The sequence below is a fragment of the Mya arenaria genome, chromosome 6 (assembly GCF_026914265.1).
Source record: "Mya arenaria isolate MELC-2E11 chromosome 6, ASM2691426v1".
Classification (NCBI taxonomy): domain Eukaryota; kingdom Metazoa; phylum Mollusca; class Bivalvia; order Myida; family Myidae; genus Mya; species Mya arenaria.
In genome coordinates, this window is record NC_069127.1 from 60,849,296 (window position 1) to 60,865,064 (window position 15,769).

At 35.4% G+C, this 15,769-nt stretch overlaps 2 protein-coding genes across 2 annotated transcripts in view; both read left to right on the forward strand.

The window, feature by feature from the left end:
• The window catches only part of LOC128238504 (uncharacterized), a 19,279-nt gene extending 15,396 nt beyond the window's left edge, over window positions 1-3,883 (forward strand). The window contains exons 11-12 of the mRNA XM_052954489.1: window positions 1,499-1,552; window positions 2,768-3,883. Of these exons, the coding sequence (XP_052810449.1) occupies window positions 1,499-1,552; window positions 2,768-3,123 (410 nt within the window). The 3' untranslated portion in view covers window positions 3,124-3,883. The remainder of the gene's footprint in view (window positions 1-1,498; window positions 1,553-2,767) is intronic.
• Window positions 1-15,769, forward strand: part of LOC128238505 (uncharacterized) — an 89,430-nt gene that overhangs the window by 47,772 nt on the left and 25,889 nt on the right. The gene's annotated exons all lie outside the window — the stretch shown is intronic.

A 15,769-nucleotide genomic window follows, 5' to 3' on the forward strand; every position in this document is an offset into this window, starting at 1 on the left:
AATAATGATAATAACAATAATAATAATAATAACAATAATAATATTAATAATAATAATAACAATAATAATAATAATAATAATAATAATAATAATAATAATAATGATAATAATAATAATAAAAATAAAAATAAAAATAATAAGAATAAGAATAATAATAATAATAATAATAATAATAATAATAATAATAATAATTATAATAATAACAATAGGGGCCAGTGTAATGATGTCCAACACAGGTAGCTGTTTGTTTTGGCTGTCTCATTGTGCATCGTGCTGTTTGGAAATAAAGGGCGGTGTCGCGAGCTCATAAAACCTCCGCTTCGGCATGGACCTATTCAGCAACTTATTTTTGTGTTCATACAATACGGGTAGGGTTTCTTTGGAAAAACTATAAACCAATAAAGCATTTATTTCAAATATATTTATTTCTCATTGCAATCAATTATTGAACACGATAAAAAGCCAGTTTATTCTTTTTGCCGATAAGCATTGTCATAGGTATTTTGTAATCTAATATTAAAATATGATTTTCTCAAACGCTGTGATCTTCATTGACAATCATAGAAATCACGAAACACTAGCTATGTTTCAGCTCTTAATCTCTTTAGAAAACTGTTAAACACCTCGTAAGAAACACCAAAAAGAATTCGTACGAAACTGACTTTCCAACATAAAGAAGTGCGTGCAAGATCATTACAACATAAAGTGTTCACATAAAACATAAAATCCTCATTGTTGTGTTTACAACAAGAAATAACAACAATTTTACGGTTTATTACTAGTACTTGAGAACAGTCATTGAGAACTAAACTACTGTGATAGCATGCAGCATGTAGTAGTACAGAGGGCGTGGCTTATCAGCAAGAGGTGTCGCTATTGGCTGAAGTTAAATACACAAAACTCATGGCACTGCAATAAGCTATTGTTTGCTATTGTTTGATCCTATTTGTCATTACTTTGCCGTTGTTGTCCAAAACGAGTCAAAGGCTCAGTTTGGTAAACGTGTTTTGTTATAGAACTAACACTTTGGTGTTATAATTCTTTTAGCACAAGGGAAACTACATTACCACTTTCCGTTAGTTAAGTTGTTCAACTTAAAAGTAATTGTAGTACTTATTAAAGGCCGTAAGGCAATTTGATCTGTCGGAAAGTCGAGGTCTAATAGAATTGTTGATACAAAATGGGAGTGATCCAAAAATTATATTTTACAGAGCTTCAGATATGTTTTACAAAGTGGCCTTACATAACAAACATACATGCACTTTATGCATTTTAACATGCTCGTGTATTTTGGATACACGAAAGGTTTGATCCTAAACACAGAACTTCATCGATGAAAAACACCGGAAAACGCTTATTTTCCTTTGCATAATGAAAACAAGAATACTTGACAAGAAATAACTTCGTAGGATTTTATATGATTCGTCATCGGCTAAAACCCCACAGTTATCTACCCTGCACTATATCTGCCATTACATATAGTTTTTTTTATTTGTAGTTGGTCCTGGTCCTAGGTTTCTGGAAGGATCTTCGTATGAGACAGGAGAATCAGGTAATTTGTTTAAGCATTGAACATGCTCAACATATAGTTAATCGTTCACATTTTGTCGGAATACTTGTCGGTGAAATGCTTATGATCTCAAACAAACATCCTAAATATATAGATATAATTTGTCAAGACACTTCACAAAATGTATACATTCATTCAATGACACCATGAAATTTGTTACTAAGCGTGGCTTTACTTTTTCAAGGACGAGTTAAATTGATTTTTTACTAATATGATGACAAAATTCGTTTATTCGTTTTTGTTCCCGGAGTAAATCAACAAAGCTACCTGTTTAAGCTACTCAGATGACGAGCATAAAATTGACTAAGCAATACCGCTTCCCGTGGTACATGTATTGCAGAAATAAAGTATCTGGATAAATTTAATCCCAATATATGAATCAACTATAAGCAAATTCAGGTCTAATATGAAATTCAGGAAGAATAACAACATAAACACTATACTTTCAATAAAATTTGCTTTCTTTTAAATTGTGACGTCATAGCCGGTGAGATGGCGTCTTATTTTGGTAATATGCTTATGATCTCACATTTTGTTAATATACAGAACGTATTGAACATTTTAAGAGTATTTATATCAAATCATGTTTTCTTCTTTTGGTTTCTTTGGAAAATAAACTTCTTTATCCAAAAAAATCATAAAAAAACATCATCATTTAACGTTTGTCTAGTTGGAATACAACTTAATAAGCAATCAAATTTCCACAAATAAAAATACAAGCATGCAGTTTATTATTGTACGCATGTGTTCTACAAAAAAACGTAACTGTTTTATGAAAGAGGAAAGAAGGAAACACATTTGATCAAAAGTTTAATTATATGTTTCGAGCGAATTCAATATAATATATTTTAACGGGCAATCATGGTAATTATTAAAGGTGGGATAAACATGAAACAAAATACAGAGCCATAAGACTCTTTTGTTTGAACCCCTGTTGTTTCTTCCATTGGCGTGACAACGTTGTTATCTTTACATTTACATGATATTATGACATTTTGGATATAAATTGTATTGTGGCATCGCCTGTCTCTTGTTTCGTGATTGTTAGCCTTGATCCGTGTGTCTTTTAACGAGGTATTGGTAAAAGTATATGCTTATAGGCTTGCCCCTTGTTGTATGAAAACTAAGTTTGTTTCCAATCATATTTTGAATATTTAAACATATATATATCGTTTCTGATACATTCTTATTTCAAAGCCTACAAGAAGCTGCTAAGCAATACATCACTGAAGGTTCTTGCAAATGCTATCGCGCCAAATGACGTCTACACACTACTTATTCAACTGGAGGTTCCCCCAGTAAAGATCGATCAAGAAAGACTTAATAACCCAGGCGACATTGGGTCAGCATACTTTAAATGCCTTTACCACTGGCGTTCCATTGCGGGTTTGAAGGGTGCTTATAACCTGGAAGTCGACAAATACCTGTTTAATAAACTAATCGAGGTATTGACTGAGCTAGGCAGAAATGACATTAAGAGGGTTTTGATGAAAGTATTAGAGGAAGGTCCAAGAGATCTGCGTAGGATAGACTTCACTGGCCTGTATTGTTAAACGCATCCGTGCACGTAGCGCTGAATGAGCTTGATGGATCATATGAGGTCGTTTTCTTAAATCACTTTTCAATTTAAATTCATCACACGATTATTGTATGGCGCTAAAAGGTTTTCTAAAGGAATGCATTTTAGTAAGATCTTGGTGCATACGGACAATATCAGCCAATTTACTTTTTTATCTGAGAAAAAAAACATTTCAGTAGCGATACTTATATAATTCAAGTTTCTGGCAGTAATATGAGAAATTTCAGCACTCCCTTCAGTCCTGCGTCTAAAACACAGACTTAAGGGTTCATTGAAATTGGCTTTAGCGAAAATCAATTATGTCTAGTTGTTTATGTTTCTATTCTTTCTGCATGCATCAATTTAAGATTTTGAAACTCTTAAAAATAAATAAAGCTGAGTCAGTATGGGTTGCGAATAATATGTTCTTCATGAACAGGTTTATTTTTGATAAAACGGACGCTGCTGTTCCATAGCATGTATACATTTTATTCGTTCGAATATTCCTAACATTAAATTGATTTTTGAATGTATAATACGCCAGTGTTTTAATATATCTTTATTTATCTTTTTACCATTATAAACATTCTAACTGCTACTTTTGAATAATAATAAAATGTCAATTAATCATAAATATACTTTGCAAAATTAATCAGTTAATTTTAAAAGTTTACAAGTTGATTATATCCCAATATCTAATAAAACATCTAAACAATTTTTTCTTCGTTCTTTCTAACAATACTCATGAAGTATTCATGTGAAAAACCTCAGAAACGCCTTGTGTTACAATGATGAATGTGGGCTGATTTGAGAGACATATCAACACTTTCCGGGATTTGGTATATAAAGATTCTAGAAAATTCTTAAAGAAGAATGATTACTATAAATGATTTTCCTGACATATATTATTGTCTATATCATATTGATTGTTTTAAAAATTTCCACTTTATAATTTATGTTTAAAATAATTACATCTGACAGAAAACAATATACATCTGTTTAAGGATTTTAAATAAAAGGTTATCATATCGACGTGCTACACAACTCCGCCCAATAACATCTGTCTCTGGTATATAATGAATTCTTACCAAAGTCTCTTGCAGCCGAATGTTACTGCATATTGAAAAAAAATGACTCTTGTGTTTTACAGCAAAAGGTTACTGACTGTTGTCTTATGCAGCAAAGGGTTAACCATGTTAATCTTGTCTCTCACAACAAAACTTTACTCACACTTTTCTCGCCAGAAGTTTTTTACTCCAGATCTTGTCTTGCACAGCCAATAGCTACTGACTGTTGGCTCGCAAAACAAAATGTTACTTAGTCTTGACTCGCACATGCAAACGTTACTTACACTTGTCTGACTAAGCCAAAGATTACTGGCTCTTGTCTCGCATAGCCACAAGCAACTGACACTTGTCTCGCACAGCCACAAGTCACTTACACTTGTCTCAAAAAGCCAAAGGTTACGGCTCTTGTCTCGAACAGCAACAAAATACTTACACTTGTTTCGCACAACCAAAGGTTACTGGCTCTTGTCTCGCACAGCCACAAGATACTCACACTTGTCTCGCACAGCCAAAAGTTACTCACACTTCACTCACAAATCCAAAGATTACTCACACTTGTCTCGCACATCCAAAAATTACTCACACTTGTCTCGCATAGCCAAACGTTACTCCTACATGTATCGCACATCACACTTGTCTCACACATTTACAGACTATTCACACTTGTCTTGCACAGCCAAATGGTACTCAGACTTGTCCCGCACATCCACACGTTTCTCACACTTGTCTCGCACATTCGAAAATTACTCACACTTGTCTCACACAGCAAAACGATACCCACACTTGTCTCGCACATCCAAAGATGACTCACACTTGTCTCGCACAACCAAACCTTACTCACACTTGTCTCGCACAGCCACAAATTACTCACACTTGTCTCGCACAGCCAAACGTTACTCACACTTGTCTAGCACATCCAAAGGTTACTCACACTTGTCTCGCACATCCAAAGATTACTCACACTTCTCTCGCACAGCCAAATGTTACTCACACTTGTCTCGCACAGCCGAATGTTACCGTTACCGACACTTGTCTCGCACAGCCAAACGTTACTCACAACTGTCTCGCACATCCAAAGATTACTCACAATTGTCTCGCACATCCAAACGTTACTCACACTTGTCTCGCACATTCAAAAGTTACTCACACTTGTCTCTCACAGCCAAACGTTACTCACACTTGTCTCGCACATCCAAAGATTACTCACACTTGTCTCGCACAGCCGAATGTTACCTTTCCCAACACTTGTCTCAAAAAGCCAAACGTTAATCACACTTGTCTCGCACATCCAAAAGTTACTCACACTTGTCTCGCACATCCAAAGATTACTCACAATTGTCTTGCACATCCAAAAGTTACTCACACTTGTCTCGCACATCCAAAGATTACTCATATTTGTCTCGCACATTCAAAAGTTACTCACACTTGTCTCGCACAGCCAAACGTTACCCACACTTGTCTCGCACAGCCAAACGTTAGTCACACTTGTCTCGCACAGCCAAACGTTACCCACACTTGTCTCGCACAGCCAAACGTTACTCACACTTGTCTCGCACAGCCAAATGTTACTGACTCTTGTCTCGCACAGCCAAATGTTACTGACTCTTGTCTCGCACAGCCAAACGTTCCCACACTTGTCTCGCACAGCCAAACGTTACCGTTACCCACACTTGTCTCGCACAGCCAAACGTTACCCACACTTGTCCCGCACAGCCAAACGTTACCGTTACCCACACTTGTCTCGCAAAGCCAAACGTTATCCACACCTGTCTCGCACAGCTAAAGATTACTCACACTTGTCTCACACATCCAAAGATTACCTACACTTGTCTCACACATCCAAACGTTACCCACACTTCTCTCGCACAGCCAAACGTTACTCACACTTGTTTCGCACAGCCAAACGTTACTCACACTTGTCTCGCACATCCTCACGTACTTACACTTGTCTCACACAGCCAAACGATACCCACACTTGTCTCGCAGAACCAAACATTAATAACACTTGTCTCGCACAGTCCTCCAGAAACGATCACAAAAGCGAATGCAACGATCAAGAGAAGAACAGTTGACCTTCACTACACAGCAAAACTTGCATTCTATTTGAACAACGGAAAACTGTTCAAGATACCAGTGAAAAGAAAGTATGATCACGCCGATATCAACGATGCCTAGATCCAAATTGAACAGTATCCATTAAGTGTTAACAAATGACAAACAAGTGAACGATATGAATGCTGATAATAAACAGTGTTGTAAAGAATTTTCAAAATAAGACATATTTTTCAGTGTATGCATAGGCTGAAACTGTCATACAGAACCTTTAGTTTAAGCTTAAGCAAACTCGTCAGCTCATATTGAACAATGTATGAAGCCTTTGTACTTTATTTTCATTTGCATGTAATGCTTATTTCTGCTGATAATCCCTGTGTTGTTACTCTTGTATTATTTTGGAATATAAGCATAGTAAACACAATTAACATAGATCAATAGTTGTATGTTTTGTATTAACTCGATTTTATGTTTATGTTATATAGCTATGTTTATGGTATGATAATAATGATTAAGAAAAAGAGAGGACGTCCACGCTTCGTTTCAAAATTAGTTACTAATAATACTTGCGTTTCTTGCGTTCAAATGTTTGATTTTCGTTTTATGTTTGAACATATTTTGTTGATAGTGTAGGTATAATAGAAATCATTATCAAGTTTGTTCATGTACCTTATAATTAAATACTTGTTTTTGTATAGCGTTGTATGCATTTTCATCCGACATGAAGTGTATAGCGGTAATTATAACATTAACGTACTAGTGCAAGTAACTTTAAGACAAATCGGACGTTTGTCAAGAATACATAGCAGGTTTCATTGTAGATTAATTTGATAATGTGTATCATATTTCAGAATTTTACCCTCTTTAATTGAAGTGAAAAGTCCTGCCACAAACTATCATGTAGCCATACAGGTTAGACTCAAAACAGTCGCATGCTAAGAAAGATTGAAAGTTTGTGTTAAACATTTGCTACAGTATACTCTTTGATTTACAATTAGAATACATATTTTAAGAGATATGAATTTCCATTTATAATGACATTATAAATATGTTCTCTCGACACTGTTATACCTATATTTTTTTAAAACATGTTTGATAAATGCCACAAATAATATGTATTAATCATTTTTTGTATTTGTACTAATTGTACTAAGTTTGTATATCACAATAAACGGTGTATAAAAATACTTTTCTAGGCTACCTAATTCAATTAAAGTACATTTAATCATGGCATACAATACTGTGTCAGGCTGTGTCAGGCACTTTGACCTTTCATTGTCTACCACGATCACAGGCTTGCAAGGTCCACAAATTCCAATATAACCACTTAAATTGAAAGATCCGTTTAAGTAGTGATAGTGGTACGCATTATAGGCGTGCTTCATTAAACTTACTACGAACAATTTTAGGTTTTCAAAGCTCGAAAAAAGTACGAAAATTCCTACGAAAGAATTAAAGCAGATGAGTCTTTTTGTTCCGCCTTCACACCACTACTCGCAAAAACTTGCCTTGCTATCTTGTCGACAGTGCATCATTGCATGAGATTGCAAGTCCCTGCGAGAATGACCTAAAACTCGTCTTAAACCGTGGGAAAAACGCCCCTGTAATAACGCTGGTATACTAGTATTGCAGACATTATTAATTTATAATACATAAATAAAAGCCATCTGGGCTATTATTGTTAAATTCACAAATAGACAGTCAAACTAGCCAACCGATAGCATTCTGAGCGATTGCCGGTCAAACTATTTTTATCAAGGTACAGAACCTTTGTTCGACTGGTACACAACGCTACTTTTCGTCAAAAACCTAATGACAGGTATGCGCCAATCCTGATCAACAGATGCGCGGACACAATGGTTGTGTTGGCAGGAACGCAAGCAGTTTGGAAAATACCATGACTTGTTGACGGGTTGACGATGAAGTAATAACAAATTCGTACATGAACTCATGTGTATCATATAATCAATCATTCTGCATGTTAGTTGATCGAAAACCATTCAAGTATTTTAGTCTTTATTCATTTGGCAATGTCTTTATTCGGCCACGATTATAAGTTAATGTTATGTGTTGCCAGTGAATCCTATACTTTGGGCAACTACTAATTAGTTTGTGCACAAGTCTGACAAGTCGCCAAATCTGAAACAAAGATTACTATGCTGTATTTCTCACAAACCCTAATATAGCTATACAATCCAATACCCGTTATTAATGACAATGATACGTATACTGTTTAAGAACTTTTTAACCTGTGCGGAATATGATCCTTTTTCGCCATAGAATCTCATTTATCAGTCACATATGTCACATGCATTGTAAGTTCTATGTAGGTTTTTGATGTGACATGAAATCGCATCCTTTTAAATTGCAAATCAAAATGAAATTGTACAAAGACATATGCATGTTTACCGTTTTTCTTTATTTTTCTCGACCATGCACTGAAGACTGAAAAAGCTGCATAGGAACATTATATGAAAAAGGTACCAATAACAGACAGGCGAAGAAGAAGAAGAAGAAGAAGAAGAAGAAGAAGAAGAAGAAGAAGAAGAAGAAGAAGAAGAAGAAGAAGAAGAAGAAGAAGAAGAAGAATTGGCCTGATTTAAGGGACATCCGTAGGTGGTCGTGGTATTGAAAACATGTCAATCATTCAGGAGACAAAATGAATTTTGATGATCGTCCTCACCTGTTTTCAAACGTAGCTGAAACCAAACTTCCTTAATTGTATGGTGCTCGCCGCTTATATTTTAATATAACAATATTAGCGTGTTCCTAACGATAAACAATTATACAATGTCAATCCAGAATGATTCATACGTGTCATCGGTGCTTTTATATGAAATATCACTAAACAGAACAAAAATTAATGATTCATCAATTAAAACTGATAAGAATGCAAATGAGGTAATCTAACTCAGAGCTTGTTTAAATCATTATCCAATCGTTTTGAAAATTATAAAGCGTTGAAGTATAAGTCGTTCTAAGGACTGACTCCCCTTCATTTGAGAAGTATTTGGGATTGAATGTGTAGGGGTTTACCTGAGAGTTCTTATTGGCTTTAAACAGTCAGCATTCCTTTTGCCGCATGGTTTGAGTCAAGATGTGCGTATTACACTTTGTTATGGAAAACTAAACTAAGGTAACTGTATCGTATTTCATCTAGTCAAATGGAGTACTTAATTCTATATGACATTTGAGATTTTCCTTAAGTTATTTTAGGAATAGTGTTATATCAGTTTGAATATGTTTAATGTATTACTTATTTTCCGAAAATGCGAACGGATATTGTTTTCTTCTACGAAAATATCAAGGAAAATATTATCCTTTTTGTTGATGGAGATCAGATATCACAAAACATAGGATGTATTACATCCGGCCTTTTATTATTCATAAAAACATTTTATTTATTTTGGCGCCCGAAATCCTGCAAAACACTGGGCCATTATAGCCTTATTTGGGATCCATATCAACGCGTGATACGATTGGACTTATTTTAAGTTGCTATTCAGGTAATAATAATAAAACTTCAGAACGCCCCGTTGTAAATATAAAATATAAAAAGAGACGCCCGTGCGTTTAGATACAATGCAAAGACCTTCAGAATGATGTTACTCGACACGTTTAGCACACTTTTTGAGAGTTGCTGCAACAACGACGATAAAGATACCGGTTGGTGTGGCTTAATATGCAGCTGCTGTCTTAATCATGGATTATCTTACGTTTTATTTTTTCCTTTAATGTGCCAATATCCTGCAATTGTATTCATTTTGTGCCTGTATATAGTTATAGTTCTTAACGTTTATCTGGTTAATCATCTGCAAGGTAATTTGCAAGGTTGTGGAAAGAAAAAGCGATGTTTTGATGAACTCAGTTGGAATTTCTAAAACACGATACACTGGTGCTGTGCGGCATTATTGTTTTGGATGTACAATTGAGCATCCAGCAGTTCAATAACCCACAGGGGCGAGAGCTTCAATGTGCTGGTTATAATGCCCAACATAATGAATTTTGTTCATACAGTTCCCGGCCCCAAGTTAAATGTGATACATTACTGGAATAAGGATAATAGATGATAATTTGATACGACCCAGCTTGTAACTTTAAGTCGGCGTATTATGTACTTCATATGTCCTTTTTACAACGGTGTATAATATTATACTATACCAGTATCAATTTCGCATTATCATTTATTTTTTTCCCTTATCTGCGAACAAATGTGATTTTAAAACTACATTTTGTATGTCGATCTCATCAGTGTTTTGCACACTTCGTGCACAATTTAAATATGTCACAAACCTGTTTTTCAAACAACGTTCCTCTGTTTCTGACCCAGGCCATGTTACACCCATTTTCCCTTAAATGTATAAAGATAACAAAAACACACAACACAGACCTTGGTCAATGGTCACTTTCTGTTTCTTTCTCTCAAAGCCTATTATTTGCAGCAGTCAAAGCATGAAGCTTAGTTGAACCAACTAAACAAAGTTTAATTATTGTGGTCGAATCTTTTTCTTATATATCAACTTGCACTTCTAAAGCTTATAACATACTTTCTGAAACTGAGTATGCATTATAATGAACGGAGACACGGTAACAGTAATATCAATAATTTAAAATGTTTAGATCCCATGTAGTTGATTCAGTAGAGGGAAAGTGGACACCATCGTCTAATCTAAATGCTTTTTGCTAACTTTTGGCTGGGCAGGGGATCAAACTCACAATCCCTGGCTTAAATTGGACCTGTTGAGTTATGTTCGCTTGACTTTGAGTTATAGCTCAGAAAATAATGTCAGAAGAACCAATTATTGAATTTTTGACGAAAAGACTGTTATGTGATCAAAATGCCAACCTTTTCATGACAAATACTGTAAACAACATACCTACTGCAGTTTCTTTCCACAAACTGGCTCCCATCTCAAGTAAAAATTATCTGCAATGTGCATTGAATTCTGAACTGGACTGGGCATGTTGTCACCATCATCGCCAGACACACATACATAATAAAATTATATTATACATAATGTTGTTTATACCAAGCTATTATGATTTAAAAAAAATAGCTTGACATTACAACAAAATATATGTATTTGTGCTACTCAAGAAAGTCATCAAGATAAAGTAGATCTGTCAACTTGTTTAAGAAAGACGACTATTGAAGGACTTCTGCCACGTCGTGAAATCTTTTCAAGAGTGCCTGGATCAGCAAGAAAGCTTAAACGGGGATTAGTTTAGTGTGTTTGGGTAGAAACAAACTCCCCGCATATCTTTGTTGAGAGCGCCGTGCTTGTGTTCCGGCGGTCGTTTGTTCGTGCCCATCACCAGGCGCAAGTTGATTTTAAGCATTTCATTTCAAGCTAATCTTTGTGATTATTTGTTCTTTTGATCAGGAATGGAACGGTTTTCAAAAAAGTATTGTCTTTAAAGAAAGAAATTTCATGTACTCAATACAATACTAATAATCTTCAAAGAAGAGAATGAATTCTGAGCGAGCATTTTCATTCAATTAGTGTAAAATGGAATTTCATGCCAACAGAAGCCAGTATTCCATAAACACGCTGTACGTTTCTGCCCAAATATGATAAAAATGAACGTATTAAACATCATTTGATTACTATCAAGTGTCCCCGACATGCACATTAGATTTTTATTCGTACGAAATCACGTAGTAAACTTTTTTGCGGATGTGGACCAGATGGGGTATGGCCTGGAATATATGCATACATAACAGTGGCAAAAACTCAATTTTACGAACAAAGTAATACACTAAAACGCTAAAAATTATGGCCGCATAGCAGACCTTAAAGAGTATGAAACTTATTTATCTGTAAAAGAGATTTTGTTTAAATTAGACACGCTCTTATAAAGACAATTGTATATTGCGTATCAAATATTTATAACCATACTTGTGGATATAATGGCGAAATATTGAAAAAAATGAGATGATTTTACTTACTAGAAATACCTTTTTTTGACACATGCGCTTTTGTTTAGTAATAAAGATGCATTAACGAACTTACGACGGATGCAGAAAGCGCATACGATGAAAACCGGCTTTACATTCAAATGCATGATAACTAGTGTCTCATGGCAACGAATACTAACTAGTTTTTTGCATATATATTAAATATATGTCGTGTTCCAAAATTGATAAAAGTTTTGTGTTAACGAATCTCGAAAGAAATCTTATTTCGAAAACTGAACCCATTTCTTCAATCGACATTATCCATTTGTAGTCGCGAAATATAGTATGTCATGCATTTCTCCAATTGTTCTCAAATTATTCTTATATATTTGTAAAAATCGGTGCAAAACCAAGGCTTTCATAGTTTGTTCAAACAAAGAATTGTAATTCTATAAAGATTAGAAACTTCTTATATATATTCTTTTATTATTTGGAATTGCAGGTCTTGTCAACAGTGTCTTCATATAAGCTTTGTACTATCAACAGCATCTGTTTATATTTTTCCGACTGCAATAGGGTGACACTTTATCTTCAGAATTAAGAACAACAACAACAACAAACAAACATTAGGCGCCCGGTCAAACTCGATTTCAAAACAATATATGTAACATTCTGACCGATCAACACGACTCTTGCTCATGAAAGGGGAAATAAGATATATTTATTTTGTTTCTCCTAATACATTTTAATTAAGTAGTTAATTCGCCAAAATGTAAAGAGAAACGTCACCGGTCTGGTATCCGGCACTTGGTGATTATTGAGCGGGATGGTAAACGCCAGGTTGTGTGTTAGTGGGTTGAGTGTTTTGATCGACGCTAGGCGATTGGCGAGTGGGTCGTTCTGCGCTATACGATGTACGAGCGAGTTTTTTTTTTCCACGCCAGGCGCTGAATGATCGGTTCGAGTGAAATATTTAACGCCAGGCGCTGTGCAAGCTGGCAGTTCAACGAAAGCCAAGCGGTTGTCCGACGCAAGGCGCTGTGTGACCTGTTTGAGTTGGTTAATGGACGCCAGGCAATGGATGAGCATTTTGAGGGAGTTGGAAGACGCCAGGTGCTTGGCAAGGGGGTTGCGTGGATAGGTCAACACCAGGGGCCGGTTGCTCAAAACCTCAGTTAAATTTAACTGCTCGTTAAAGGTTTAACGGTCCGTTTAATTTTAACTATTATTGGCATGAGGTTGCTCAAAATAAAGTTAGAATTTAACGGCGGGTTTAACGGTTGAACCAGCCGTTAAATGTAACGGAGGAATAGACCTACGTTAAAACATTAACGGAAGGTTTCCAAGATTGCGGCTCTATTTGTAAATCATAGAAAAGTGAAAGAATTTCGGCACACTGCACATGTACAGAATATGCTAGACAATGAGATATATGCCAGATACAGATATACGAATGGTGAAATAGATTATCAAGAGGATTTGCTGAAGGAATCGCTGGATAGAACGACAAGAAGAAACAGAGCACTTACTGTTAGACAGATGATTCTGATTACGTCGCGCTTCTTCGCCACAGGAGCATTTTTAACATCATTGGTGATAGCATGAGCTACCACAAGTGCACTGTGTCACGTGTTGTAGCCCAAGTAACAGAAGCAATTTGTGGTCACATACATCAGTTTGTGATGTGGCCTGATGCCAATGCTCGAGCATGGAATATGACATAATGTTTTAAGAAAGCTGGTTTCCCGAATGTTGTTGGATGTGTAGACGGAACACATTTCCGAAACCAGGCGCCATCCGAAGACGAACCAGCCTTCGTGAATAAGAAAGGCTTCCATAGCATCAACATGCAGGCTGTATGTGACATCAAAGGTATAAAACTTTGAGTTTTCCACTTTTGTTTTCAGTATTTCCATCTTTTCTTTCGAACGCTTAACATAATAATTATATTGTCAATTCGGCCAAAACACGTCCGGTTAAAGGGCGATACTAAAAGGCTGACTGGAGCGCTGACAGTATACATAAAGAGGGAAAATGCTTACCAAAAATGTTATTAAATGCTGACCAAAAAATGTTATTAAATAATGATTTTACATTTTTATTAATTAATACAATAATTCAAGTCGACGTACTATACTATTTATCATTTTTTTGTTAAATAAATAACTCATAGACTTAGTAACATATGGTACCGTACTCAAAAATATTTTGTAAACAGAGTCTATGCATACAGATTGTGAAGAGTTTGGAGGGTGCAGGACGAAGTGAACCATTACCCAAGTGAACCACTGCCATTTGCGGATTCAACTCTGATTATTATTGCAGTTTAATTGTTTAATCATTTTACAGGAAAATTTACAAGTGTAAATGCAAGGGCCCGGGGATTAGTGGGGACTTTGACTTTCGGTCCAGCCAAGCCCGGCCAAAGTCCTCTCCCTGTGGGAAGGAACTGCTCGTGAAACCCCCGCCAAATGCCCCTGAACCCACAGGAATCTTAAGTTAGGCCCATTCCCGGGAAGACAAAACCACCGCATTCACTCGGCACTGTGGAGCCACCTAGAAGGTAAAAATACGGCCCATTTCCCTGGCTTTCCCCGGTATACCCCCGGAACTGGAAGGCTGTGGTTGAAATTGACTGGTGCATTTATAAGTCATTGACAAATTTGTCCAAATGACAAAGCATGTGTATCATGCAGGATAAGACATGGTTGAAAAATGCCTCTGGCAATTATTCTGCACATTGAGGCAATTATCAACCAAATGCCATGGTCAACCATGTATTATCTTTATCATTTACATAATAATGTAATGATTATAAATATATAATATTTTTATTATAAATATATAATATTTTTATAATATTAATTTATTTGTCATCTTAAGTAAACCTCACCAAGAAGTGTTCCCTTACTTCATAAACCTTGGAATATTTTTTTTTTAATAATTTTTAGAATTATTCAATATGCCAGAAATAATACCTGTTTTCTGACTTAAGCATAAGAAATGAAATAAACATGAAAACAAAGGTCCTTACTGATATATATATATATATATATATATATATATATATACATATATATATATATATATATATATATATATATATATATATATATATATATATATATATATACATCAGAAAATGATGCTTTTGTGATACTGTCGGATTACAGCTGATTAATCGGATAATGGATCGATCAGGGTCTCCGATTAATCGATTATGAAAATCCAAGCTGATTGCCCATCACTACTACATAGATAAGATTTATTTTGTTACAGTAATAAGAATATGTATTAAAGGTTCTTTATTGGATATATTACTTATGAATCATAGACATCCATCCTTGCCAAGTTGCATTATTATGTCTTATTATATGCAGGTACGCCCTGAAGCCATTCCTCATGACCCCTTTTGTTAGGATTGACAGTGAAGCAAAGGAAAGATATCAACAGGCACACACTCGGACAAGGGCCTACATCGAGAGAGCATTTGGCAGGCTTAAGAGGAGATTTCTTGTTTTACATTCAGAGATACTACTTGTGTATATGAATAATGGTTGCATATTAATTAATGTTATTTACTAGTGTTTAAACTACATGTTGTGTGCCTTACTGTTGCCTTC